Source organism: Balaenoptera ricei, chromosome 19 (assembly GCF_028023285.1).
Source record: "Balaenoptera ricei isolate mBalRic1 chromosome 19, mBalRic1.hap2, whole genome shotgun sequence".
Classification (NCBI taxonomy): Eukaryota; Metazoa; Chordata; class Mammalia; order Artiodactyla; family Balaenopteridae; genus Balaenoptera; species Balaenoptera ricei.
In genome coordinates this window covers 3,383,005-3,410,820 of record NC_082657.1, presented here as the reverse complement: position 1 = coordinate 3,410,820, position 27,816 = coordinate 3,383,005, and the positions used below count along the sequence as shown (strand labels likewise).

At 56.3% G+C, this 27,816-nt stretch overlaps 1 protein-coding gene across 4 annotated transcripts; it reads right to left on the bottom strand.

The window, feature by feature from the left end:
* Positions 1–1,185: 1,185 nt before the first annotated feature.
* On the bottom strand, positions 1,186–24,538 carry PPP1R12C (protein phosphatase 1 regulatory subunit 12C). Of its 4 annotated transcripts, none has more exons than XM_059905674.1 (22): positions 24,115–24,538; positions 20,125–20,255; positions 19,930–20,048; positions 12,705–12,864; positions 7,987–8,131; positions 7,813–7,887; positions 6,420–6,493; positions 6,212–6,339; positions 6,020–6,093; positions 5,599–5,757; positions 5,455–5,522; positions 4,710–4,847; positions 4,433–4,523; positions 3,575–3,658; positions 3,436–3,496; positions 3,196–3,281; positions 3,051–3,097; positions 2,876–2,969; positions 2,555–2,659; positions 2,153–2,203; positions 1,910–1,960; positions 1,186–1,815 (listed from the first exon to the last, which is right to left on the bottom strand). In XM_059905674.1, the coding sequence occupies exons 1-22, from the start codon at positions 24,433–24,435 to the stop codon at positions 1,729–1,731; spliced, it is 2,349 nt and encodes a 782-aa protein (XP_059761657.1). In that variant the 5' UTR covers positions 24,436–24,538; the 3' UTR covers positions 1,186–1,728. The 4 variants fall into 4 exon arrangements, with proteins under 4 accessions (XP_059761657.1, XP_059761658.1, XP_059761659.1 ...); XM_059905675.1 differs by having other exon boundaries at positions 3,196–3,278; XM_059905676.1 differs by having other exon boundaries at positions 2,876–2,939; positions 24,115–24,308.
* Between the last annotated feature and the right edge of the window lie 3,278 nt (positions 24,539–27,816).

Below are 27,816 nucleotides of genomic sequence, written 5' to 3'. Positions count from 1 at the left end.
TTTCAGCCTCTTGCCTGGTGCCCCAGCCCCTGTTTCTAACCAAAGAACCACGGAAGCAAGCAGTTCCCCAAAACAAGAGTTTTCCCCTGGGGTTTCCCTGGCGGTCCAGTGGTCAGGACTCTGCGCTTCCACTGCAGGGGGCACAGATTCAATCCCTGGTCGGGGAGCTTAGATCCCACAAGCCACGCAGCACGGCCAAAAAAAAAAGTCCTTACCAGGGCCACACTCCTACAGGGCCAGCCCTTACTTCTCCAACCTCATCCCCTGCTACTTTCCTACATTTCAGGCACATTTTTATCCCTTTGCCCACGCTGTTCTCCTCATCCAGAAGCCTCTTTCCTCAAATACCCACATGGCTCGTTCCCAGACGCCTTCAAGTATCTGCCAGTGCCAGCTTTCCAGTAAGGCCTATTCTGACCACCCTGTACAAAATGTCACAGCCTGACATTCGGTGTTGCAATCAGACAGGCCCCCGTTTTGGACCAATCCCGGACCCCCGTGGTCTGCCACGCCCCCTCTGGGCCAATCAGAGTGTTCCGCCAGGCACGCACTCCTGCACACGCGCACACCAGCCTCCCTAACCCCCGCCGCCCCCTCTGCTTTCTCTCCGCAGCGCTACCACTGGCAACACATTTATCTTGTCCCTGGGTGCCTCATGCCTCTCCTCCTAAAATGTACCGGATCTTTCCCTGTCTCATGCACTACTGTACCACCAACACGTAGGACACGGCCAGGCAAGCAGAACAGGACCACGAATGGGCGAGTGAATGAATGAATGCCCCAACTTGGAGGATTGCTCCTACTTGGCTCCAGCCAACTGCCGCCGAGCAGGACTGAACAGCTCGCACTGTCGGAGTCCTGTTTACTCAGAAAAGTCAAAACCCCGGACTTTTATATGTGAACTACCCCAAGTTTTAAATGTTGGCAGCTGACTCAAATTTGTTGCAAAAGAAGTGATGGCAAGACCCAAGCTCCCCAACCTAATATTCACAGCCCCTACCCCTCGCTCGGCTGACCCTTCCTGCTCTGTACCAAGCCAACTTGTGACCACGTGGGCCCTGGGTTGGGACCTCTGCTCCAACTAGCCGCTCTTCCTGAAGCCCCGTCCCACCCCATGACGGGCAGGCACAGCCCCAGCACGGAAGCGGGAAGCAGTGCCCCACCTCCAGCCAAGGACGCAGCCACTGAGTGGCAACTTCACGGCTTTTATTTGTGGTGCCTGTGCTTTATCTCGAAAATACCTTCTCCCCCTGCCCCGGAGAGTGGGCCGCGAGGGGGCAGCAAAAAATAGAAGACATCCCTCCCTATTGCACACGGACCCTATATACAGGCCCACCTGGCCGAGGCCGGAGGGACTATTGGCACATTCTCGGATCCCTGTTCAGGAGTGGGAGGGGTGATGAGGGTGGCATCACACGTGAGGGGGGACCTCTGGGCGGCCACTCTGGTCCTGGCGCTCCTTGGTCCTCGGTTCCTTCCTGGTCCCGCCTCCAGCCCGTCCCCCCTCAGCGACGTCCCCCTACCTGGCTCGGCCTCCGCCTCCATCCTGGCCTCGGAGGGCCCCCCTTGGCTCCTGGGGACTCTGCACCCCCTCCCAGTCTGGAGGTCCCAAGGGGAGTCTCACAGACTCCCCGGGAGCCCTGTCACTCGTGTTCACGCAAAGGAAGGGGTGCACGTGGCAGAAGCAGCTGTATAAATACGGGTGCGGGGGAAGGGCCTCCTCCAGAGTCACTTGGAGAGTTTGCTGATGACGCGAATCAGGGCTGCGTTCTCGTCCTTGAGTCGCTGGTTGTCAGCCCGGAGGTCGGACAGGGCCTGCGAGGTGGGACGGGTCAGCCAGGTGGCCCCGGGCAGGCTGCACCCACTGCCCACCCTGGCCCTCTGCCCTCAGCTCCCCATTAACATTCACCTTCAGCTCCTCCTCCAGCTCTGCTGCCTTCCGCTCCAGGGCCCTGCGCTCCTGGAATAAACAGGGGAAGGTGAGGACGAGGGACTGGGGGTGGGGGAGGGCCGGAGGTCAAGTACGGCTGAGAGAGGTGGGGAACGGGCAGAGGGGCGGGTTAGGAGGTCAGTGTGGCCCTCTTCATCCAGGCCCGCCTGAGCTCGTAAGGCTGGGGACACAGCTGGCCCCACTCCAGCCACCCTTACTCACGAATCTCTCCAGCTCCAGAAGGGCGGGCCTCTCTGCAAATCGCTCCTGCCTCTGGTGGGGACACAAAAAGAGCAGGGGTCAGAGAAGCGTCCAAACCGCAATGGCCAGAAGGGGGAAGCCAGCAGTGAGAGGGGGGAAAGGCAGACTCCTGGCTGGCCCAGACCTCCCCACCCACTGCTCAGGACCACAAGCCCAGCCGCTCTTGGGCCAGGCTCCGCCTCCGAGATCCTAGCTCTGCCCCTCATTTGCCCCTCATTGCCCACGCTCCGCCTCCCAAAGGTCCTAGTACCCCCACCACTCAGGCCCCTCCCCTCGACGCTCTGGCCCTACCTCCCAGGGATCCGGAGCCAGCACTGGCACGCCGGCCAATTCCCACCACCTCCAGGGCCGCGGCGTCCTCACCTGCGTGGCACGCTCCAGCTCCACCTTGAGCTGCGCCAGCTGCAGTGTGGTCTCGGTCAGGGCCTCGCGAAGTCGTTCGTTCTCACTGCGCAGCTCTGCATACAGCTGGGGGCCCCAGGAGGAGGGACACGGGGGTCAGGCTTGCCGGCTGAGGTGCCGCATGTTTGCGGGGAAGGGGGGTGACTGCGGCTCAGGTGGGGCGGAAAAGAGCAGGATGCCCCGATCGGTCAGGCAGCGCCACTAGGTAGGGGGCAGGCGGGCAGGTATATAAAAGCCAGCAAGTGGGGGTTAATGGCACGATCGTGGGGTGGGATCGCGAACCTTCCTGAAGCCTCCATCAGGCTCTTCCGATTCTGGCTCTGGTTCTGGGTTGAGGTCCCGCTGCCTGCGGGAAGAGGGGCCGCCCTCGGGAGTGCTGGGGTGAGGGCAAGGAGGGCGTCATGGGGCGCGCCCACGGCCCCACAGACAGCCCAAGCCCTTCCTGACCACCCTGTACCTGGATCCTGGGCTGCGGTCTGCAGGCGCCGGCTCCGCCTCCTCCCCCTGTGGGCGGAGGTGGGGTTCAGCTTGGCTCCACCCCCAGCCCACCTCCAAGGCCGGCCCACAGCCCCAGCTCGCCCCGCCTGGGCCCCACCCCTCACCTCCGCAGGTCCCCGCCGCTCCTTGCTGACTGTGCGATGCTCCTCGGGGGCCTGTGGTCCTGGCCCTCGGCCGTCGGGCGCCTCTGCTGGGGGAAGGGCAGGAGTCAGCCCAGTGATCTGTGCAGGGCTCCCTCCTGCAGGGTCAGGGTCTCTGGGCCCGACCCCCAGGAAAACAGTAAGGCTGTAGCAGGAGGGAGCCGGTGGGCCCAGGAGGACCACCTCCCAGAGACCAGACCTCACCTCTCTGGGCAGGGCCATCAGAGTTCTCGACCCCAGGGACTCGGGGTCGCCGGGAAGGGTCCTGCGGGAGAGGGGCACGGGGGTCAGAGGACGAGGGCGTCTTGTACCACCCCCTGCCCGGGCACCTGAACCCTCTCACCAGGCTTTGCAGGCACGACTTCTCTGGCTCTGGGGCCTTTCCTGCAGCCTTCTCTGCTTCTTTAAGGTCTGTCAGAGTCACACCCTGGCACGGAGAAGGGGCAGTCAGCGGGGGTCCAGGACTCAGGGCCCAGCCCCTTCAGGACAGAGTCCAGGCCCCCAGGCCCTCCCCCCTCAGACCCAGGGGTCCAGGCCCCCAGCCCCTCCTCCCTCAGACCCAGGAGTCCGGGTCCCCAGCCCCTCCTCCCTCAGACCCAGGGGTCCAGGCACCCAGCCCCTCATCCCTCAGACCCAGGGGTCCGGCCCCCAGCCCCTCCCCCTCAGACCCAGGGGTCCGGCCCCCAGCCCCTCCCCCCTCAGACCCAGGGGCCCATCCCCCAGCCCCTCCTCCCTCAGACCCAGGGGTCCGGCCCCCAGCCCCTCCCCCCTCAGACCCAGGAGTCCGGGTCCCCAGCCCCTCCTCCCTCAGACCCAGGGGTCCAGGCACCCAGCCCCTCCTCCCTCAGACCCAGGGGCCCATCCCCCAGCCCCTCCTCCCTCAGACCCAGGGGCCCATCCCCCAGCCCCTCCTCCCTCAGACCCAGGGGTCCGGCCCCCAGCCCCTCCTCCCTCAGACCCAGGAGTCCGGGTCCCCAGCCCCTCCTCCCTCAGACCCAGGGGTCCAGGCACCCAGCCCCTCATCCCTCAGACCCAGGGGTCCGGCCCCCAGCCCCTCCCCCTCAGACCCAGGGGTCCGGCCCCCAGCCCCTCCCCCCTCAGACCCAGGGGCCCATCCCCCAGCCCCTCCTCCCTCAGACCCAGGGGTCCGGCCCCCAGCCCCTCCCCCCTCAGACCCAGGGGCCCATCCCCCATCCCACACCTGTGTGGACCTCCGGGACTGGCGCATGAGGCGAGAGCGAGCTTTCCGCTGAGATTCAGACTCCTCGTCCCGCACAGGCATCTGGTAGGACCTGCGTGAAGGGCCCCGACCTCAGAGAGGGTTCCTTTGGACCCTGTCCCATCCCATGGCTGACACTCTCAGGGGGAGTCAAGTTCGGCCAGAGGACCTCAACGCCAACCCTGGGACTCCTGGGTAATGCAGTTGCCTCCCAGCTGGGGAGACAGCTGCTTCCTGCCCCCAGGCCTCTTCACCTCACCTCCGGCGGTCCCGGGAGTCCGCTGGGGGCGCTGCAGAGGCTACGGGGACATTTGGCTTCACTGGGGATTCAGGCTCCGGAATCCTGGAGGGAGGAGTGGAGTTATCCAAGGGAGGAGGAGGCCTGGAGATCTCAGACCTGTGTGAATTCATTCAATCAGCAAATATTACTCAAGCTCGCGTTACATGGCAGGCACCAGACATACAGCAAGGAGCAAAAGAAAAAGAAACAAATTATCTCTGCCCCCATGAGTCAAATCTGAGCAGAAAAGATGCAAGCAAAAGAAAGGATAACCACAGAAAGATCAGGACACCACATGATACATCAGGAGGATAAAGTACTCTGGAGAAAAAAGACAGAGCAAGGACGGGAGACCGGAGGTGTACATGTCCGGATGCTGGGGCAGTGGGGCTGGTGGGCCTCCCTGAGAAGCTGACATTCAAACAAACCTGAGAGAGGGAGGAAGGAAGCCCTGTGGGGGTGAGCGGGGAGCCACAGTGAAGGGCCCGGGCAGGAGCAAGCCCGCGTCAGAAAGGAGGGTGGAGGGATGGAGAGGGGGGTGGGGGCCGCCGGAGGCCGGATCACGGTGGCCTTGGAGTTTTACTGTGAGCTTTTACTTGATGCACCAAAAGGGAAACTGAGGCCAAGAGTGGGAGGCAGGGACCAGACCCCAGAGAGCAAAGGCTGACAAGACAGGGGCCCAGACCTGCCCCACTCCCGGCGGGACCCGGGCCGTCAGACTCACGGGGCAGAGGACTCCGGCACCTTCCGGGAGGGGGTGGGGGTAATTCTGGCAAGACGGGGCTCCCTGGCCTGCGGGGAGAGGAGAGGAGGGGGCTATTCTCCTTGACTAGGCAGGGTCTGGTCCCCTGCCCCGCACCCTGCTCACCTGAGTGGAGGTCCCTTCCAGCCGCGAGGAGGAGGCGGAGCGCTGCAGCCCAGCCCCGGGGGCACCCTCGGCGCCCCGCCTCTCCGCAGGACCTAGGGCCCCGGAGCTCCCCGTCTTCTGGAGGCCAAAGCGCGTGGTGAAGGGGGCCTCGTCGGGGGTCTGGAGAAGGGAAGGGTCTCAGTTACAGGGAGAGGGTCCTACTTCTCAAGAACTTCAAGTGTTACCCCCAAAAGGACCACCACAAACTACAACTGGGGGGTGGGGAGGACAGGCACAGCCAGGAAAAGGCAGTCAGTTGTCCCAGAGGATTCTGGGAACTGTAGTCTTCACCCCACCTGCCTTGACAAGAGGTTCACAGCCTTTACGGCTACGCCCCCCCTAACCTCCCAGGCCAGCACCGCCTCCGGGAACCCAGACTCACCATGGGGCTCCTAGGGCTAGAGGGTGGCGGGGAGGAGACCCCGTTGAGGGTTCTGGATTCTGCAGGGGGTGGCTCTACAGTGTAGGAAGCGGGAGAGGTCACAAGGATCAGCCAGCTGCCTCTGAGCACCCGCCCTTCCTCCCTCAGACCCCTCCTCTCCAGATTCAGGACCCCAGCCCCCCAGCCCCTCACCTGAGGGGCCTTCTTCTCCCTCATCCTCGTCCCGGATTGGGGGCCCCCCTGCCCCTCCAGGCCGGCGCTCCTTGGACAGGTCCTGGAGGGAGATCTTCTCACGGCTGCTCAGACGACATACAGAGCTCCTGGTGGGAAGGGGAAGGCGTTGGGGTCCAAGCCCTGGGGAGCCTCCAGCCCACCTACCCTGCAGGCGCCTCTCCCCTACCTTCGGTGTTTGCTGCTGGAGGGCCCCTGGGGCTCCTGGCCCCTGCTCTGGGAGGCTTGCTTCTGGTTCCGAAGCTGCAAGGGGAAGGGGGCCGCTGGGGAGGGGCAGAGCACGCAGACCCTCCTGGGTCCCACACACAACCGTGCCGGGGTGGAGGTGGTACAGGGGGGAACGAATGGGATGATTTGTGCACCCGCTGAGTTCTCCTAGACATGGCGCCCTGGGTCTCAAGTATGTCGTCCAGTACTCAGGGGCCCCCAGGCTTCCTGGCCTCTACCTCCCAGGGGCGACCTGCCCAAACTTCTCCCCGACCCCTCAGCACGCCCGGACACGGGCTGCCAGGCCCGGCCTCCTCCCTTAAGGCTCGCTGTCAGGCCCAGCCCCCAAATGGCATCTCAGGGCGCAGTTCCCAGACTGCTGTGTCTCCACGCCTCGGAGCCTGCACAGCAGTTCCCACGCCCCTCCTAGCAAACCCCTTGTGCTGCAGGTCTCCCTTCCCAGACACCCCCAGGCCTCGTCTGTGCCCCCACCTCTCAGAGACCCTGCCCCACCCACTAAACGCCCCCCCAGGGCCCCCAGCCTCCTCACCCTCACGCTGCTCCTCCCTGGCATTCGAGGCTCTTCAGGGTCTGCCCCTCTCCTAATTCCGGGTACCATACGACTCCCCACCCCCGGGCCTTTGCACATACTGTTCCCTCAACAGTGTGCGAGCCCTAGTCCCCAGGACGCTGCCCAAGTCCGCCAAGCCGGAAACGGGACCGTCTCCCTCAATGTTGCCACAGCCAAGCTTTAAACACGGGGATCTGGCCCTGTCTACCTGCCACTCACCAGAAGCTCCAGGTAGAGGGCCTGGCCCCCAGAAGGCCTCAGGAGATGTTTCTTGCTACCTAAGAGTGCTTACTGTGTGCCACGCAGGGTTCTGAATGCTTTTGTTTAGTAACATACACACCACTCATAGCATAATACATACTCCACGTAACACCACGTGTAACTCATAAAGTGCGCCGTACTATCCCCATTTTACAGATGAGATAACTGAGGCCCAAAGAGGTTAAGTGACTGGCCTGAGCTCACACAGCAAATCCATGGCAGAGCTGGGATTCAAACCCCAAGTCCACACCGTTCACCCCTTCATTCTGCGTTTTTCCAGCGACAAGGCCTGGCCCAGTGCTGGTGGGGGGGGAGTCCCAGGGGTGACAAGGCCCAGCCCAAGCCTGGATAGATGACTCCCATCGGCATCCCAAGGTCCCCTGGGGCCCCAGGCCCCGCCTTCCCCTAGTGCCCAGCTATGCCCCTCCTCCTGGCTCCCCACTGGGCCCCGGTCACCGGCCAGGGAAGAGCAGGTCCCCAGGGACGTGGAGGCCCTCCCTCCTGGCTGCAGACAGACACTCACGTCCTCCTGCTTCCGGGCCAGCTCCTCCAGCAGGCTCAGCACCTCCTCATCTGCCAGGTCACAGGGACGCTGCCCCTGGGTGGGGAGGGGAAAAGGCAGGTGAGGACGAGGTGGAGGGGCCCTCCCACCCCCCACCCCCCACCGGTCCCCGGGGCCCCCGGACCCGGCCCTCACCGCGTGCGTCAGCGAGTCCATGCCCCCACCGTGCTCCGCCAGCAGGCGGCAGGCGTCCTCCACGCCCCAGTGGGCTGCGGCGTGCAGGGGTGTCCAGCCGTCCCCGTCCCGCAGCTCCGGGTCATAGCCGGCCTGAAGGAGCAGCCTGGGGGCCAGGGACGCTCAGGTCAAGGACCAGGGCAGGGGCTCAGGGCTGAGAGCTAAGGTCGGCCAGCTGTGCTGCACCGAAAACAGTCCTGGGCCAGGGGGTAAAGCGCCATGGCCCCAAGGCGCCCCCTCCCCGAAGTGGCCCCCTCTGCCACTGCTTTGACGCCTCCCCTGGCCTAGCAGGTGGCCTCTGGAACCCTGCTTCTTGTACCTAAAGTGCTCGACTCTTTTGAGCGTCACCCCTGGTTGTGAGACAGCTCCAGGGGAGGTGAGGGCAGGGGTTCCCCAGCACCCAAGCCTAGAGAAAGGATGAGACCCCAGAAGGGGCGGCCTGGGGGCAGCACTGTTCCAGGAACCCTCCGGCTCAGAGCAGCGGTTCCCAACCAGGACCACATTGCCGCCTGGGGACGTCTGGCCGTGTCTGGAGACGTTTCTGGATGTCACAACGTAGGGGTGGGTGCCAGAAGCGTCAGTGGGTCGGCGCCAGGGGTGCTGCTAAACATCCCACGGCGCAGAGGATGGTGCCACAGCCAGGAACGATCTGGTCCAAATGCCACCAGTGCCGAGACAGAGCCCCTGGCTTAGACGATTCTTTCCCGGGAGATAATCACCACCTTAGACCCAGCCAGGAACGATCTGGTCCAAATGCCACCAGTGCCGAGACAGAACCCCTGGCTTAGACGATTCTTTCCCGGGAGATAATCACCACCTTAGACCCAGCCAGGAACGATCTGGTCCAAATGCCACCAGTGCCGAGACAGAACCCCTGGCTTAGATGATTCTTTCCCGGGAGATAATCACCACCTTAGACCCAACCAGGAACGATCTGGTCCAAACGCCACCAGTGCCGAGACAGAACCCCTGGCTTAGACGATTCTTTCCCGGGAGATAATCACCACCTTAGACCCCACGATCTGGTCCAGGGCAATTCTGCAAACTCAGCTTAGGGTAGACACGCCTGCTTTTAGAGAACTGCATTTAGGTTCTGTGTCAGTGAGAAAGAGCTAAAGCAAGGTGGGAAAGGCAGAGAGATGAGGTACCTTGTAAAGAACCGTTTTAAACAAAAGCTCCTCTGTGGGGCCCCCCAGCTCACTCTGCTCCAGCCATGCGGGCACCCCGCTCCTCCCCCAAGCACGCGCCCACGTTGGCTCCACTGTTCTCTCTGCCCAGCGAGTGTTCTCAAGGCATCAGTGCCACCCTCTCGGCAGTCACAACCCCCTCACCGAATCTCGAAGGGGACCTCCCCACCGCACTCGCTCTCCCCAACTTCCCTGTTTATATCCCTCTAGGCCAGTGGTTCTCAGCTGGGGACGACGCTGACCCCCAAGGGACACTGGGCAACGCCCAGAGATGTGCCTCGTTGTCGTGACGGCGGTGGGGTGTGACTCCCGGCATCTAGCGGGTGGAGGTCAGGGGCGCTGCTCAGTGGCCCACCCCCACGAGCAGGACAGGCCCCCAGGGTTACCCAGCCCCACGTCACCAGGGTGGAGGCTGAGGACCCCTCTCTGAGCACTCAGGGCCACGTGATGTGACCGGCTTCCTCAGTCACTTGTCTGTCTGTCTCCTCGACAAGGCTGCGAACGGCACATGGGCCCAGGTCTGTCTCGTTTGCTGCTACATCCCCAGTACCTAAACGATGGCCTGGCATACAGCAGGTGCCCAGTAAGTGTTGAGTGAATAGCATCAAAGAAATGTACGCCTTTACTCTGCCACTCATCTTTAACGAGGAGAATGTCAGCTACATTCTTCCAAAAATGCAGTCCATAGATCTGGTTGTAAACCCATACTAAGGGGCGGAAATGAAATTATAGTCAGTGAGTATCTCTAAGGCCAAAGCGTTTCAGTTCTGTGGCAGAGAATGAGGCTGTCCATGAATATCCACTCTCCTTCCACCTTTAATAATAGCACCCAGGGACTTCCCTGGTGGTCCAGTGGTTACGACTCTGTGCTCCCAATGCAGGGGACCCGGGTTCAATCCCTGGTCAGAGAACTAGATCCCGTGTGCTGCAACTAAGACCCAGTGCAGCTAGCTAGCTAGCTAGCTAGCTAGCTAAATTAAATAAATAAGTAAGTAAATAAATAAATAAGTAAGTAAATAAGTAAATAAGTAAGTAAATAAGTAAATACATAAGTAAATAAGCAAATAAGTAAGTAAATAAGTAAGTAAATAAGTAAATAAGTAAGTAAGTGAATAAGTAACTAAGTAACTAAGTAAGTAACTAAGTAAATAACTAAGTAAGTAAATAAGTAAATAAGTAAGTAAATAAGTAAGTAAATAAGTAAGTAAATAAGTAAGTAAATAAGTAAATAAGTAAGTAAGTAAATAAGTAAATAAGTAAGTAAGTAAATAAGTAAGTAAGTAAATAAGTAAGTAAGTAAATAAGTAAGTAAGTAAATAAGTAAATAAGTAAATAAGTAAGTAAATAAGTAAATAAGTAAGTAAGTAAATAAGTAAATAAGTAAGTAAATAAGTAAATAAGTAAGTAAATAAGTAAATAAGTAAATAAGTAAATAAGTTAAGTAAGTAAGTAAATAAGTAAATAAGTAAGTAAGTAAATAAGTAAGTAAGTAAGTAAGTAAATAAGTAAATAAGTAAATAAGTAAGTAAGTAAATAAGTAAATAAATAAATAAATAAATAGCCACTGCAGAGCCCTGAATGAAGATGAGGCCCCCTGCCCTGGGAAGACCCTTCTAAAAAAAAAAAAAATGGCACCCAGCTTTCAGTGGGTCACCTGCTGAAGTAGAATCTCCCAGTCTCCCTCACAGCTAGGAGTGGCCAGCTGAGAAGGGTCTGGCAAATGGGATGTCAGTATTCAGTATGTACACCACTTCTGGACTGTTCTTTTAAAAGAAATGGACATTTGCTCCTTTTGCCCCCTGCTTTTTCCTGCTGGCTGGGACACAGATGCAATGGCAGGAGCTGAAGCAGCCACCTGAGACTCAGGGGTGGAAGCCATGGGTAGAAGAGGGCACAGCTTCCAGGGCTGGGCACATCACCGGGCCTGACCATTCACAGTGTCCCACCCTCCTTGCCACAGGGATCAGCCCTGGGATGAGCAGGTGTGCAAGGTAGCCCAGTGAGTATCAGACCCAGGACTTTCGCTGGAACTACGGAGGACGAGGCACTCTACCTCTGAATTAGGGGAAGCAGCCAGGACATGAGCCTGGAGTTGCTGGGCGTCATCTTAAGTTCCTCACTGAAAAGCTTCTTTTTTTTTTCCCCCAGCCGCACCGTGCAGCTTTCAGAATCTCAGTTTCCCAACCAGGTAGGTACTGAACCTGAGCCACGGCAATGAAAGCCCAGCATCCTAACTACTAGGCCACCAGGGAATTCCCCTGGAAGACCTTTCTAAAAATTCATTAACACAGAGGTGAGCAGAGATGGAGAGATTCATCTGGACTCCATTTATATACTAAACATAAAGTATAACATCACATGAGAGAGAGGGAAAAAATAAAGAGAGAACAGGGGAGCCTGACAATAAGAAGTAGAGCCAACTACTGACAGGAAGGGGTGAGGCACTCAGAAATGGACAAGACCAAGGTGAGGATGAGAAGAGAGTACACAGTGCAACAATTTAAAATATAGATGCACCAAATAACCTGGCCTTGAAACATGCAGCACAAAAACTGACACAACTACAAGGAGAAACAGCAAAAATCCACAATCATAGTGAGACATTTTACTGCACTTCTCACAGCAACTGACAGAATAAGCATATGGGGAAAAAAAATCACTACGGATATAGAAGATTTAAATAGCATGAGTACAAAATGGACCTATTAACCTATATAGGATGCTGTACTTAACAACACAATTCTTTTCCAGCTTACAGACTGGGTTATGAAGCACTCCAGCTTACACAGACTGGGGTATGAAGCAAACCTCAATGAATTCCAGAAATCTGGAATCACAGAGAAACTGTTCTCTGACCACAGTGCAAGTAAGCCAGGAAGTGAGTACAGGCAGATCTCGGAGATATTGAGGGTTTGGTTCCAGACCACCGAAATAAAGCAAATATTGAAATAAAGCGAGTCATATTAATTTTTTGGTTTGCCAGTGCATATAAAAGTTAAGTCTGTTAAGTGTACAACAGCATTATGTCTTAAAAAAAAAAAAGTACATACGTTAAAAAACACTTTATTGCTAAAAAACGTTCACCTTCACCTGACAACGCAGGGTTGCCACAAATCTTCAATTTGTAAAAAAAAAAAAAAAAAAACACTATTGGCAAAGCACAATAAAATGAGGCATGCATGTAATTCAACTACGACTAGAAAATCCCATGTATTTGGAAATTAACGACGTACTTCTAAATGATCCCTGGGTCAAGGAAGACTACAAGTTGGAAAACGTTTTAAACTGAAGGACAGGGAGAAGCATGCACATCAAGACTTAGGGATGCAGCTAAGGCTGTATTTAGAGGGAAATGCATGGCCTTAGGTACATAAAATAGAAAAGGGAGGGAATGGACAAAATCCACAGGAAGGTGTAAGACAGTGAGAAGGAACAGGCTGCCCCAGAGCAAGGGGCAGGGGAAGAGGGAGGGTCTACACCGGCCCAGCTCACCTCATCACTTCGATGTAGCCCTTGGCGGCGGCCACGTGCAGGGCAGAGGCCCCCGTGCGGGGGTGCCGGGCCTCTGGCATGGCGCCCCCGTTCAGCCAGCACCTTGTGTCGTGAAGCAGCAACTCCTCCTCGGCCCGTTTGGCTGCTTCCACATCCACACCTGGGAGGACGAGAAGGGGGGATAGGTGGGACACCCACCCTGAGACCCAGGAAGCACAGAGTGGCACCTGGCCTGGTGTCTCTGCTCTGAGCGCTCCTCAGGGGCTCAGAGGACCTGAACTAGCTCTGTCACTTCCCAACCATGCTCCGTGAAGCCCTGGGTTCCACTAAGGGTCTCTGAGTCACTGCTGGGGGCTGGGAGGATGGAGGGCGCAGGAATCGTACATCTTACACTTCCTATCACCACAGATACAGTCCTTAGCCCAGCATCTTTGTGTGTTTTGTCACCGTTATCACTCATGAGTAGGAGAAACCAGGCAAAAAGCCACTAAACAGTGCCCGTACCATTGGGGCAACGGCACCTTCCCACCAGGTGCTGTTCCCTGCTGTCACCTGCACAATCTGTGCGAGGCAAGCATGCTTCCTCACTCGCCAGTTTCACTGTAGTCAATTGGTCTCATGGAAAACTGTACTGCGTTATGGATGCAAAAGGCAAGTTATGACTTTAAACATAAGTTGACTGTGGATCAAAACAGGCAGCCTACATTACATGAAATTTCTAAAAATCTTATATGTTCTGGTATAATGTTATAAGTAATAATCCTAGTTATTACTTTAAAATGTATATCTCAGAAATAACTAATTTTCTTGTCAACTGCATTATTATGAACTTTCATCAAATCTTTAACCGTGGTCATTTTTAAGTCTTTTGTCATTTACAGACAGTTCTGGGTGTACTCTGATGATTTTGCAAATATGTTCCTATAAAAGGGTTTCATCTTCAAGAAATTCATGGAAAAGACTCTGACAAGTACAGGTTTCTGGTAACTGACTGTACTGCTGAACTGAATGAATAAGCATTTTCAGAACTCTAATGAAAAACTGATGAACTCATAAAAGTGCTAACAAAAGATCAAGATGAAAAAAAAAATTAATTACATGGGACTGAGTGAACTGATGAGGATGAGTATAATTTTTGTGACTTTCTGTCTGAATTTAAAAAAAAAAAAAAAAATCCCACAAGGACTCAGAGGCAAAGAATATACAAATCAATTTTCACTGCAAAGTAAAGGAGCTGTTACAGTGGAGGATTACTGGACTGAATGTCAATATTATGACATAGTATGAGTGTGTTTCATGTTTGGTAATTGCAATCATTGTTGCTTTTGTTGTGGTCATCCATTTACAATGCTTGGTGTCAGTCTATTTATCTCTTGTAAAAATAAAATACAGTGTGTGTGTGTGAAAAAAAAAACAAAAAAAACAAAACAAACAAACAAAAAAACAGGTAGCCTTGTTGAGGCTGGAATATTACCTTTTGACTGTCACTGAGAATCTGTACTTTCACGTTATGAACTATTGAGACGGGAGTCAAAAACAGTCTCTTCCAGGGAATGTGTACTCTTTCTCCTGGGAAGTGTATCACTGGCTGTTATTTTTTCGATTGTGAAATTTCTCACTCGCCCAAGTGCTGCACAGAGTTGAGCCGTCCTGCTCAACAGCCGTCAGCAACGTGCAGCTACGGAGCCCCTGAACCGCGGCTACTTCCCACCGAGACGCCTTGTAAAATACACTGGATTTCGAAGCATAGAAAAAAAGAGTGTGCGGCAGCTCACGCGTAGTCTTTCATATTGATTGCATATTGAAATGGTAATGTCTTGGACGTACTGGATTAAGTAAAATATATTACTACAATTAACTTCACCTGTTTTTGTTTTTCCACGCGCCTACTTGGAAATTCTCAATTACGCTTGCGGCTGACTCTGGCTTTCCACTGGACAGCACTGGCGAAGGTGCGGCGTACGGCCGCTTGGCTGACAGCAGTACGAGGCGACAGAGGCAATGACAGCGTGCCCCTCCCCGCGGCCCCAGAGGTTAACCACCGTCACGAATCTGCTTTCATGACCGTGAACCTGGTTACACACTCACCGCAAGGTTGTAAACGCTGCCCCGGGGCTACCCGGAGGATCCCAGAAACGCAATCCCCGCCGGGACCGAATCTGTCCGGGTCCAGCTGCGCACTGGCGCCACCCGGTGGCACCTGGGCACTCGGACTAAACTCCAGTGGATTACCTTAGGGTCCCCTGGCTGGCGGAGACTCCCAGAGGCAGCTATTCCAGGAATGGCTGGCTGGCTAGGGCCCATCCCGCAGGCCCAGGCTGGGGTGGAGGCCCGGGGAGTGCCGGAGACTCAGGGACAACCCCCGCCCTCTCTCCTCCCCGACCTCCTTAAAGGGAATCACCTACATTCGGTCCTATTATAGATGCAGGCGCCTTGCTGCGGGCAGGGAAGGGCAGAGTTTGCCAACCTTTTATTCAGCAATCAGTTAGCATCCTGCGTGTTCAAACGCATCCTTCGGCAATTTTGCTCTTTGCCGAGATTTGCCCATGTTTATTAGCAGAGCTCTTGATGGGGGTCGGCAAACTACGGCCTGCACGTGCAGGCCACCTGTTTGGTTAACATAAAATTTACCGATTTCACTCTTTTAAAGCGTACTACTCGGCGGCTTTCAGGACATTCACAACGCGCAACCATTGACCCTATCTGTACCTCAACTTTCTCATCACCCCAAATGGAAACCTCGTACCCCATTAAGCAGTCCCTCCCCAGCCCCTGGCAACCAGCAATCCAATTCCTGTCACTGCGGACTTGCCCCTTCTGGACAGCCACCTGTGTTTGTAAGTAAAGTTTTATTGGAACACGGCCACACCCACTCATTTACATATCCTCCCTGGCTGTTTTCCCCACCACAGCAGCGGGGTAGAGTGGTTGCAACCTGACAGCATGTCCCGCAAAGCCTAAAATATTTACTGCCTACGGACTTCCCCAGCGGTCCAGTGGTTAAGACGCTGAGCTTCCATTGCAGGGGGCACGGGTTCCATCCCTGGTCGGGGAAGTTCCGCATGCCGTGCGGTGTGGCTAAAAAAAAAAAAAAAATTCACTGCCTAAAACGTTTGCCGACCACTGCTTGGATCACTCATTTATAGATGACGGACTGATCCGTTCGCCCTCTGGTGCCGGCCACATCCTCTCAACACTGAGGCCTCGAGTTTGGATGGTTCCATCGGGTGGCCTAGGAGCGGAACTGCTGGAACACGGGGAATGTGGATCTCCAGCTGTAATCCATGCCGTCCAGCTGGTCCCCACGGTGGCTGGAATCACCCGCACTCCTGCGGGCCAGGGATAAGAGCGCCCTGCCTCGCCATCACTGAACTGACTGTCAAAGCTGCCCGTCTCTGAGAGTAACTGCCCCACGTCCACTGTCCTGATGTTGGGATGCCAAGGGATGGCTTCAAACGCTTCAGAAACACTTCACGTGTCCTCCCTGCCCAGTTCCAAGCCCCTGTGGGTCCGAGCGTGGCCCTTCTGAGCAAGCGGCCCGAGAGTCCTGTGCTTGGGCTGTGTCCCTGCGGCCCGGGCTGTGGGAACAGCATCTGCGGTGGAGACGTTGCTTGGACCTGCAGGCATCTGGCCTCCCGCCTCCGTGAAGACTTCTGCCTCCTCCTGGCCCCTGCTTTCAGCCGACGTGGTTCCGACGTGGCTGAGCCCGCAGCCCGGCTCCATGGGTGGCCGCTTCGCCAGGCCTGACCCTCCTCCTGGCCACCGTGACTGGCTCAGGGGCCAGCCTGTGACCAAGGTGGCCCTAAGAGCGTCAGGCGGAGGACTGTGGATGGGACTACTGAGGAGTCCAGTTCTAGCTCCGCTGGGGTATCGGCCTGCCCTGCTATAGGAGCCATGCTAAGAATCAATACCTCCGGGAGAGAACCTGCCTAAGGATGAAGTCAGCACAGAGTTCAGCAGTGATGGAGGGATGCTTTTGACTTTGTGCACCTCGATCAAACCATACCTTAAGTCCATGTAACTCCTAGACCTCGGTTACCTACGCCCATAAATTGTCTTCTTTTTTAAACTGTGGTTAAAATACAGAGACTCTGCCGACCGCACTCCGCTGAGGCTTCCGTGTGAGGGAAAGCATCGCAGAGCTGTGGGGCAGGAGCCGCCCGGTTCCCGAGGCAGTGGCTGCGGTGGTGTCGGCAGGTGCCTCCCACCCCCGGCAGTGCAGCAGAGGGGCCTCCCAGTGGGACCACAGGCCTGTGCGCCTGGTCGGCCCTAAGGCAACATCCCCCAACCTTCGCCCCGCAGAAGGGGAACATGGGCTGCTGTGAGAAGGTGGTGTGAGCTCTGGGCACTTCCTGCAGAAACACACAGGATGTCCGAGAGATCACCCGCCCCCTGGTGGCCTCCAAGCACTGCCCTGCAGACTACTTTTTTTTTTTTAATTTTAAAATTTAATTTTATTTATTTTTTATACAGCAGGTTCTTATTAGTTATCTATTTTATACATATTAGTGTATTATGTGTCTATCCCAATCTCAGACCACTTTTTTTAAAATTAATTAATTAATTTTTATTTATTTATTTTGGCTGCCTTGGGTCTTCATTAATGTGCGCGGGCTTTCTCTAATTGCGGCGAGCAGGGGCCACTCTTCATTGCAGTGCGCGGGCTTCTCATTGCGGTGGCTTCTCTTGCTGCGGAGCATGGGCTCTAGGCGCGTGGGCTTCAGTAGTTGCAGCATGTGGGCTCAGTAGTTGTGGCTCACGGGCTCTAGAGCACAGGCTCAGTAGTTGTGGCACATGAGCTTAATTGCTCCGCGGCATGTGGGATCTTCCCGGACCAGGGCTCGAACCCGTGTTCCCTGCACTGGCAGGCGGATTCTCAACCACTGCGCCACCAGGGAAGCCCCAATCTCAGACTACTTTTTTTTTTTTTTAATTTTTTTTTTAATTAATTAATTTATTTATTTTTTATTCTATGGCTGTGTTGGGTCTTCGCCTCCGTGCGAGGGCTTTCTCCAGCTGCGGCAAGCGGGGGCCACTCCTCATCACGGTGCGCGGGCCTCTCACCATCGCGGCCTCTCCTGTTGCGGAGCACAGGCTCCAGACGCGCAGGCTCAGCAATTGTGGCTCACGGGCCCAGCCGCTCCACGGCATGTGGGATCCTCCCAGACCAGGGCTCGAACCCGTGTCCCCTGCATCGGCAGGCAGACTCCCAACCACTGCGCCACCAGGGAAGCCCTCAGACTACTTTTTAACTAAGGGAGGAAGATGCCGCCACGGCAGAGTCACCTGGGCAACCCCCCTGAACGAGGTTCAAGGCTAACATCACCAGTAACGGGACAGAGAGACAGAGCTTGTCTCCCAGAGGGACTCGCTGAGAAGTTCCTGCCAAAACTGCAGAACTGAAGAAACAGCCAGGTCCAAGCTGAGGGACCTGTGTGTGAAACAAGGGAGGGTGGGAAGGACGAAGGCTGATCCAGGTGGAGGGAGCTGGACGTGACATTGAGAACCAGGTGCAGGGAGGGACCCAGGGAGGTCCGCTCCCAGAGGAGAGGGAGGGTGCACGGGCAATCGTGCCAAGAAGTTAAAAACTCCTGAGTCCATACTTTATGATTCCACTGATACAAAACGTCCAGAATAGGCAAATCTAGAGACACAAAGCCAATGAGGGGGATGCAGGGCTGGGGATGACAGCTCAGGGGTGTGGGGTTTCTCTTGGGGTGATCAAAATCATCTAAAATCGATGTGGGGACTTCCCTGGTGGCGCAGTGGTTGAGAATCCACCTGCCAATGCAGGGGACATGGGTTCGGGCCCTGGTCTGGGAAGATCCCACAGGCCGCGGAACAACTAAGCCCATGCGCCACAGCTACTGAGCCTGCGCTCTAGAGCCCGCGTGCCACAACCACCGAGCCCGCGTGCTACAACTGCTGAAGCCCGCACAGCCAAAAATAAATAAATAAAATAAAATTTTAAAAAATAATAAAAATTTAAAAAATAAAATCAATGTGGTGATGGATGCACATTTAGTGTGAACACACTAAAAACAAACAAACAAACACCAGATCGTACACTTCCAAAGGGTGAACTGTACACACTGAATTTTATCTCCATGAAGCTGCTGAAAACCCCTGGTAAATCTCAGTGAAGGTCATGTGGGCACTCATCGGACTGCTATCGAAACCTGCCTCTGAGTTTGAAGTTTTTTGAGATAAAAAGGTGGAGAAGGGGAGGGAGAAAACCCCGGTTCTGTCTTTCCTTTGCTTCCCACTCCCCTCCACCTGAACCAAAGCAGGGCTCCTGGACCTCAGCCGCCCACCTCGGCTCTCCCACCAGCACCTCCATACCCTGCGTGGCTCTCACGGCCACCGACACACAGCTGCCCAAGGGCGGGCCCTTGTCCCTCCCGCCCAGAGCCAAGCCGGCAGTCTGGGCGTCACCTCGGACGCCCCGGCATCTACTTTTCACCAGCCTGCCTGCACCTCTTGCGCAGCCCTCCAGACCTGCCAGGCCCACGGGCCCTGCGCTCACACCTTCCCACCCACTGAGCCCCGACCACCCGCGAGGCACTGCTGCCGCCACCCTCGCTCTGGGGACGAGACGGTCACCTCCACAGCTGCACTGTGACCCAGGGCTCCGGCGGGAGACCGGGTGAAGCGGTGAAGCTGCTGGCCATCGCCCACCCGACTTGCCCCGTGTCCTCCGCCCCCAGCTCAGCCAGGCGACAGCCTTCCCCACGCACACTGCACACCAACTGGCCCCAGACGGCTATTTTTAGCGGGGCGGGGGGAAGGTGGGAACCTGCTAGAAGTAACACACACTCCCCCTAGAAAAATGAGCATGGCCAGACACAGAGTTTTGAGGGGTCCTGGGCCCCATATTAAGGACACTGGGGCTCAGTGATCCTGAGCAAGGGAGAGACCAGTCCCCCAGAAGCCTGTGCATTCCCCTGCCCGCACCCCAGCAAAATTCCTGAGATCACCTGCAATCGCGTAACGAACCCCTGGACAAGCCTCTACCTCAATTTCCTCAGTCACTTGAGGATAACGTGACACTGCAGGCCAACAGTGGTTTGAGCTCTTATTCTGTGCCGAGCACTTCCTCCAACTACTCTAGGTAACCCCGGGGGTAGGTACTCACACCCCGCTTCCCATGTAGGGACACGGAGGCCCAGAGAGTCAGGGTCCTCTGGAACGGAGGGCCCGCCCCGCAGCAGCCCCCGAGGCCCACCTCGGCGGGCAATCTCCACCTTCAGCAGCCCCTCCACGGCGTCACACTCGGCCAGGTCCAGGGGCAGGTCCCCATCACTGTTCACCGCCGCGATGTTGGCCCCGTGGCTCAGCAGGTACCTGGGGGCAGGGCGAGGTCAGAGCCGAGGGGTCCGGGCCCGTTCTCATCAGGCCCCGCCCACCCTCCCCGCCTCACCTGGCGATGTCCAGGTAACCGCAGGAGGCGGCCACGTGCAGGGGTGTCCAGCCCTCGTTGTCTGCCTGGTTCACCGTGGCACCCTGCTCCACCAGGAAGCGCACCACCTCCAGGTTCTCGTCGATGCAGGCCTGGGGGGCGGGACACGGTGTCACCCTCACCTGGTCCGGACCCCGCGTGCCCTGCAGGCAGGACCCCCGGCCGGGACCGCTAGGCAGATGCAGGGCCAAGCGGCCCTGACAGTCAAGGAGAAGACCCAGATGGCCCTGGAAAGCACCAACCCTGTCCCCGGAGGCCCCTCCAGCCACCCAGCTGTTTAAAAGCCCCCGGCTTCCCAGTGCTTAGGTCAGCCAGGCATCTGGGGCTTACTGGAGACCATGAGAGGAGGAACTGGACAGAGAAGAGAGGGGGGCTTCACATCCAGGTGTAGGAATCCTGAACAGTGCTTGTTAGATGAGACGTCCCCCACAGTCACCACCGAAGGATGGGGCTTCCAGTGATGAACCAAAGGGAAGAGGCCCAGCCCCTCCTCCCTCAGACCCAGGGGTCCAGGCCCTCAACCCCTCCCTCAGATCCAACAGATACTCTACAAGAACTGACCATGGCCCTGCCTTGTACCTGGAGGGGAGACTGCTGGACCCCTGGGGCCCAAGGCTGTGCAGGGCTGGTAAAGTCACCAGGTCCCTGGAAACCTGGGACAGAGTGAGGGTCCCGGGCAGGCCTCCTCCACTGAGAGACATGGCTGAGTTAGCGTGTGCCCTGGACCTGGGGCCCGAGGAGGGGCAGCTCCCCTGCACCGAGGGCCTCCTAGGCACAGGGCGCTGCACCAAGGGGCTTCCACGGGCATCTTCCCCAATCCTACGGCTGTCAGGGTCCTGTTTGATGCAGGAAGAATCAAAGCTCCAGGAGACAAGCGCTCTTGCCCAAGTTGGCACACCAAGCGGGGGCCAGAGAAGGGATTTAGCCCCGGGCACGTGTGAACACTGGGTGGGCACTGGGACCTGAGCAAGGGCTGAGGGATAGGAGTGGACCTGGACTCCTGGGTCCTCAGGGTAGATTAACCTCCAGCTCCCTCACCTCTCCAAAACCGTCCATCTGGAGGAGGGGGAGGAAGCTACAAGGGCCAAGAGCATGAAGTCATGGAAACTCAGGCTGTGAAAGGGGGGCCACACGTGCCCTGGGAACGGGATGAACTCTGGGCTCCGTTTATTTCCACTCGGTTGTCATGGTGATGGGGGAGGGGGGCAAGGAGGGAGATGGGCCTTTCCCTTTCAAGGACCTGGCCGGGCACAGGCATCCATGTGAAAGATGCCTGAGGCCTGGGCACCAGGGATCCAAGAATCTAGGCCCCCAGCCCCTCCTCCCTCAGACTCAGGGGTCCAGACTCCCCCACCCCTCGCTGTTTAGACCTAAGAATCCTGGCTCACAGTCTTTCCTATTCCACACCCCAGGCCCCTGGCCACTAATTACAAGGTAATTTCAGGGAGGGGACAGAATATACCAGCCTCGTCTAGCAGTTGACAAACCAGCCTGAGGTTGGGGCCGAGGCTCGAGAACTCCTAGGGACACGACGAGAGCAGGGAGCTGATGCCTGGGGACCTGCTCCATGCAGAACAGAAACCACAGCCGCAGGACTCACCCAGATAATGTGAGCAACTGTGCCGGTTTGCCTGTCTGGGGGTTTCCTGGGACCTGGGACTTTCAGTGCTAAAACCAGGCCAGTCTTGGGCAAACCAGCACGAGCTGGTCACCAGACACCCACACCTGACCCAAACCCCAGCACCCCCGCTTGCTGGCTGTGTGACCTTAGGCGGGGACTTGCCCTCTCTGAACCTCAGATGCCCTCATCCTTCACGCCTCCTGCAAAGGCCTGGCAAGGGAGCTTACCGAGTGCTCGCCCGTGGCGGGAGTGGGAGAGGGACCCCACCTAGCAGGCCAGGCCGGGGTGGTCTTCTGCAGGGTCTGGGCCAAGGGAGAGGGTGGGGAATGGGGCTTGGCCTGCAACGCAGGGCCAAGAACCCCTTCGGGAAGGTCGAGGGGAGCCAGGGGCAGGGACGGTGGCGGAGGAAGGGGGACAGTGAAACCTGAGGCCCCTTTCCTGGGCGTGCCAAGCTCTGAGACCCTCCTCTAGATGGAGGAAAATGTCCCAGAGAGCACTAGGGCCTCTGCAGGGCACAGGCCTGGGGGTAGGGAAAGGGAAAGGGGGGAGGGGTAGCACTTGGACCAGGGGCTGCAACTCCCCAACTGGATGCCCACGGCCGCTTCCTGAAGGGTGTTTTTCCTCCTTTGCCAGAGCCCTGCCAGGGAGGGGCTGACTACTGGCCCCATTAACAGATAAGAAACCTGAGGCACAGAGAGAAAAGACACTCATTTGAGATCACAAAGTTGAGGAGCAGAGATCAGAACTCAGGACTATTCTGCTTTCCTGAGCTGCTCCTCTTCCCGGGAACCTGAGAAGCGGGCCTCTTCCTGCCTCCACCCCACTCCCCTGCCCCCTGCCAAGGTTTCCTTCCCAGGGTCCTCTCTGGGCCCCAAAGTAACCAAACCCTAGCGGTTCCCACACAGAAGAGGGCTGGGGACTGGACCAATTCGAGGAGAGTAGGAGGCAGACAGCCTCAGGGACAGAGGGAGGGGACAGAGCTCTTCTGTGGCTTGTGCCTGGTGGTCCCACTGGAGATGGGGGGGGAGTGATAATAACACGCAGAACTAGAGAGAACTCTGGTTGTGGGACATTGGGGGGCCCTAGTTCAGAGGAACCCTGGAGACAGCAATTGGAGTGTTGTGGAACGGCATGGGGTCCCCAGGGTGGACACAGAGGAGCAAGAGGGTGCTAGACCCCTTGGGAAGGTGATATGACGGGGGGCTGGGAGAGATGGCACATGCTGCGGGAGAAAGAATCTGCCCACATCCACAGGAGGGGATCCAGGCAGAGAAAGCAAGGTGACCAAAGGACAGAGAGGTGTCCCGAAGCCAGGAAGAGGTGGGTGCTTTGAGCGTGCCCAGAAAAAAAGGGTGATGATGCAGGTCTGGCCAAGGCAAGAGGAGAGGCAGAGAGGAGGTGCCTGGAGAAGAAGAAACATCCCTGAGAGAAGGCCTACAGTGGGAGACAAGAGGTGGCACAGCCCACAGAAGGAGAATGAAGAGGCCATGAGGGTGAAGGGAGGCGGGGAGACAGCATGAGGTGACCCAGACCCAGGGAGCATCCCCTTCAAGAATACAGAGCTGGAATTCCCTGGCGGTCCAGTGGTTAGGACTCCGCGCTTCCACTGCAAGGGGCATGGGTTCGATTCCTGGTCAGGGAACTAAGATCCCACGTGCTGCGTGCCACGGCCAAAAAAAGAATACAGAGCCTTGAAGGCAGGGGCTCAGGAAAGAGCATCCTTAGACAGCAACAGATGGCACAGACCAAGGATGAAAGAAGTGGCATGGAAGGCCCTGGGCCTAGCCAAACAGGTGGCCCAAACCAGAGACCAAGGGGGGGAAGCAGCACAGGCCCAAGAAAGAGAAGGAAGCTGCTCCAGGAAAGTGATACCTGCCTGGAAGGGGGAAGCTGTGGGCACCGGTAGAGCTGTAAGTGTCACAGACTCAGGAAAGAGGTCCAGCATTAGATGACAAGGTAGAGGTGGGACCGATGGAGGTGGCACAGGCAAGACTAGTAAAGAGAGCTCAAGGTCGGGAAAGAGCAGCGCGAAGTGACAAGACTAGGACGGACTGGACTGAGGCCGTCAGCAATGGCTCGGGTCCAGGGAGAGGGCGGCGCAGGGTGGCAAAGACCAGGGTCAGTTCAAGTCTCTCAGGATCGGAAGAAGGGAGCTCGAGGTGGGTGGGCGGAAAAGAGGGCCAGCACGGGATGGCAGGGACCGGAGCAGCAGCGACGGCGCAGACCAGGACTGGCAACGGTGACTCCGGACAGGGGAGGGAGGGTGCTCGAGGTGGCGCAGACCCAGGGCGATTCAGGTCCCCGGGACGGGCCCGGGCGGGGGCGCTGACCTGGTGCAGGGCGCTGATGCCGTCGGCGTTGGTGGAGTCCAGCACTGCGCGGGCGGGCGGCGGGGCAGCAGGGTCGAGCTCGGCGCCCGGGCCGGGGTCGGCCTCGCGCAGCATCAGGCGCGCCTCGTCCAGATCGCCGCCCGCGCAGGCCGCCAGGAACTCGGCGGCGCGCTCGAAGCGCACGGTGCGGGCGCGCCGCTCCCCGGGGCCCGGCTCGGCGCCCGCCCGCGCCCCCCACTGCCGCAGCTGCTCCCGCCGCCGCTCGCGGGCCGCTGCCGCCGCCGCCCCGGGGCCCGCCCCCGGGCCATCCTCGCCCGACATCGCGCCGCCCGCCCGCCCGTGAGTGAACGAGCGAGCGAGCGAGCGCCGAGCTCCAAGCCCTGAGCTGCCGCCGCCCGCCCACGGGCCGCCGTGATCTGCCGCCCGCCCCGCACCGTCCCGCGCCGCCCCGCGCCGCCCAAGGATCCACGGGCCCCCGCCCGGCGCGTGACGTCACCACGCCGTCCGGGGCGCGCTGGGAAATGGAGTCCGCAGCCTGGAGAGGCGAATGGCAACCGCCTCAGGGAAGGCCGCGGGGAGCGCTGGGAAATGGAGTCCATACACGGAAATTGCTCTTGGCAACATTCCGGCCACGATCGGCCCCGAGGCACACTGGGAAGTTCGCAGCTCCGAGATGTCGAAAGGAAACATGATTGAGAGGATTCCCCTGGGAGTGCTGGGAAATGGAGTCTAAAGGCTACAGGTGTGCCCCCCCCAGGGCATGCTGCGAAATGTAGTTCACAGCATTAAAAGGACGAAGAACTGGCCCCTGGGGACCTAGTAGGAAATAGACTTGACAGCCCGGGAGTCCTAAAAGGTATAGAACTAATTTTTCCACACACCTTACCCGCTTTCCTCATACCATGTAATTTATTTATTTTGGGTTAGTCTGCTCGCTTCATCTAGAAATAAGCCCCAAGAGGACAAGAAATTTTGTCTTCCGTGTGCACTACTTGCTCCGCGATCGGAAATAGTATTTTGGATGAATGAATGAATGAATGAATGGATTCCCTAGGTCGTGGGAAACGTCAGGACACTACGGGAGATTGAATCCGCAACCCTTAGACCAAGACAATCCCTGGGTGACCTCCCAGGGCATGCTGGGAAGTAAAGATTGCGGTACAAAGGTCACGGCAATCGGCCGCTGGGCACGCTGGGAAACGTAGTCCTCGGGGCCAAGCCCCTAAAGGCACAGTTGGTCCTAGGCAGAGCCCCAAAGCACCCCAAGTCCCTGATGGAACCCCTGGATCACATCGGGAAATGAACCGAAGAGACGGGGTCCACAACCGGGCTCTACATCATCGCAAGCCATGCTGGGATTTGTAGTCCAGGGCGAGGAGATCGAAGAGATGTGGAGGGTGAATTGCCTCATACATAGCACCATAAAGCATGATATAATCCTTATGTTAAGCACTCTGCACTTAAATTCTCATTGGGAAAGAGGCAGGCACTTTTAGACCGGAACAAATACCCATAAAAAGCGCAAACGTTTCAGCATAACGGCGCTGAAATCCAAACAGAAGCAAGATTCTTTTTTCCCAAGGGATGTCGGAGCAGCCCTACCCACTCTGAAGTCCCTGGGCTTGTGCAAAATAATAATAGTAATAATAATAAACTACAAATCCCGTGAGGCCTGGAGACCGTCGGGATGGATACAAAGGGGATAGCAGTCCCGGTGGCTCTTGGGATGTGTAGTCCCTAAACTCCACACTTCCCACTCAAGGTACACACCCACCTTCTTCTCCAGCGAGCTTAAATTATTCGTATGTTGTTACGGTGTCTGTATTTATGTGTGTTTCTGTGCCTGTGCATAACTGTGATAACTGTGTATTTGTGATCATGTCTGTGGCTGGGTGTATGCTGTTTTTGGATGCTTGTGTTTGTTGTGTCTGTAAGCTTTGGTGTAAATATGTCTGTATTTTTGTGAGTTTTATTTATGGGAGACACAATCTGGGGTATCTGCTCAACCCATACAACTTACTACAGGATGTGCTCCCACCATAAGTTCTATTAGGAATCTTTAGGTTCCTATGCTTAGACTTTAACCTCTATTTAACAAATTCTATTCTACTACAATTGTTAGGAATTCCAGCTCTGGTTTAGGCAGTCCTGGATTTGATCTTGCCTCTGCCCACTTTCTAGCTCTGTGACCTAGGCTTAGTCTCTTTATCTCTGCCTCTCGTAGCTGTTGAGATGGTGTACCTGGCCTGTCTCATAGGTAGACATCAGCTCTGTACAGGCATTTTTATATTCCACTCATTACAATTCTCTTCTGCCCTTCTCTTTTCCATGATGAAGGTTTTTTTCAATTCTCAAGCCTGCTGTTTTCTCTCAATGCTAGCACTGGAAGTTTGATGCTTAACCTGGGAACTGCAGGCCCTCCTCAAGGCTGGTGAAAATAACCTCAGAAAGATAAGAATAAGATGTGGGTTAGGGGAGACTGGGTCAGAGACCACTAACTGCCTGCCCATCAAAAATAGAACCCTGCTTTTGTTTGGAGCAGCAAAACACCCAACCAGCTAAAGAGCGAGCAAGAGACCTAGTCATCTTTGCAGTTAGGGGTGGCTGATAAGATGTAAGTGAGCATTGCTGGGTGGGGCATCCAGAAAGTCTTTGGAAAGGGATTTGATTTAGCTGAGAGGTGCACATTTCTGCCTTCTTGTCTTCTGCTGCCTTCCTTCCTGGAAGTGGATGTGATGGCTTGGAGCTCCAGACATCATATTGTGACCCATCTGTGACCTCACAGACGGAGGCAGAGCAGAAAGGCGGGAGGCATCTCAGTTCCTGATGGCAGTTTTGTGGGGTTTTTTTAGGTTTATCCACTTTTGGCTTTGTTTTGTTTTGTTTTCAAGAGCCACAGTGCCTTTATTTAACCATTTTTAAAAATTGAAGTACAGTTAATTTACAATGTTGTGTTAGTTTCAGGTGTACAGCAAAGTGACTCAGTTATTTTATATATATATATATTATTATTCAGATTCTTTTCTCTTATAGGTTATTGCAATTTTTTTTTTGGCTACGCCCTGCAGCTTGTGGGATCTTAGTTCCCCAACCAGGGATCGAACCCAGGCCCCCGGCAGTGGAAGCACAGAGTCCTAACCACTGAACCACCCTATTACAAAATATTGAGTATGGTTCCCTGTGCTGTACAGTAGGTCCTTGTTGGTTATCTATCTTATATATAGCAGCGTGATCAGTGGGTTTTTGTTTTTAGTCTATTCACAAGGTTGTGCAACCGTCACTACTGTCTAATTCCACAACACTCCCATCACCCCCAAAAAGAAACACCATTCCTTTTAGCCATAACCCCTCATTCCTTCCTTCCCCTGAGGCCCTGGAGACCACGACTCTACTCCCTGCCTCTATGGATTTGCCTTCTAGAAATTTCCTATCAGTGGCATCACACAACGTGTGGCCTTTTGTGTCTGGCTTCTTTCGTTATGATTTGGAGACTCATCTACATTGTAGCCTGTGTCAGAGCCTCATTCGTTTTTATGGCTGAATGATATTCCCTTGTATCCATTCACCAGTGGACGGACGTTTGGGTTGTTTCCACCTCTTGGCTATCGTGAGTAACGCTGCCAAGATTCCTGTACAAGTTTTTGTGAGGACAGAGATTTTCAGTTCTCTTGGGGCAGAATTGCTGGGTCCTATGGTAACTCT

Excerpts from the sequence above, each read along its gene's own strand:
- PPP1R12C (XM_059905674.1), bottom strand. The coding sequence starts at position 24,435 with ATGTCGGGCGAGGATGGCCCGGGGGCGGGCCCCGGGGCGGCGGCGGCA. Across the intron at positions 6,094-6,211 it reads GGGAGAAGAAGGCCCCTCAG|AGCCACCCCCTGCAGAATCC; the intron begins GTGAGGGGCTGG and ends CCTACACTGTAG. Across the intron at positions 2,204-2,554 it reads AGCTGGAGCGTGCCACGCAG|AGGCAGGAGCGATTTGCAGA; the intron begins GTGAGGACGCCG and ends TGTCCCCACCAG.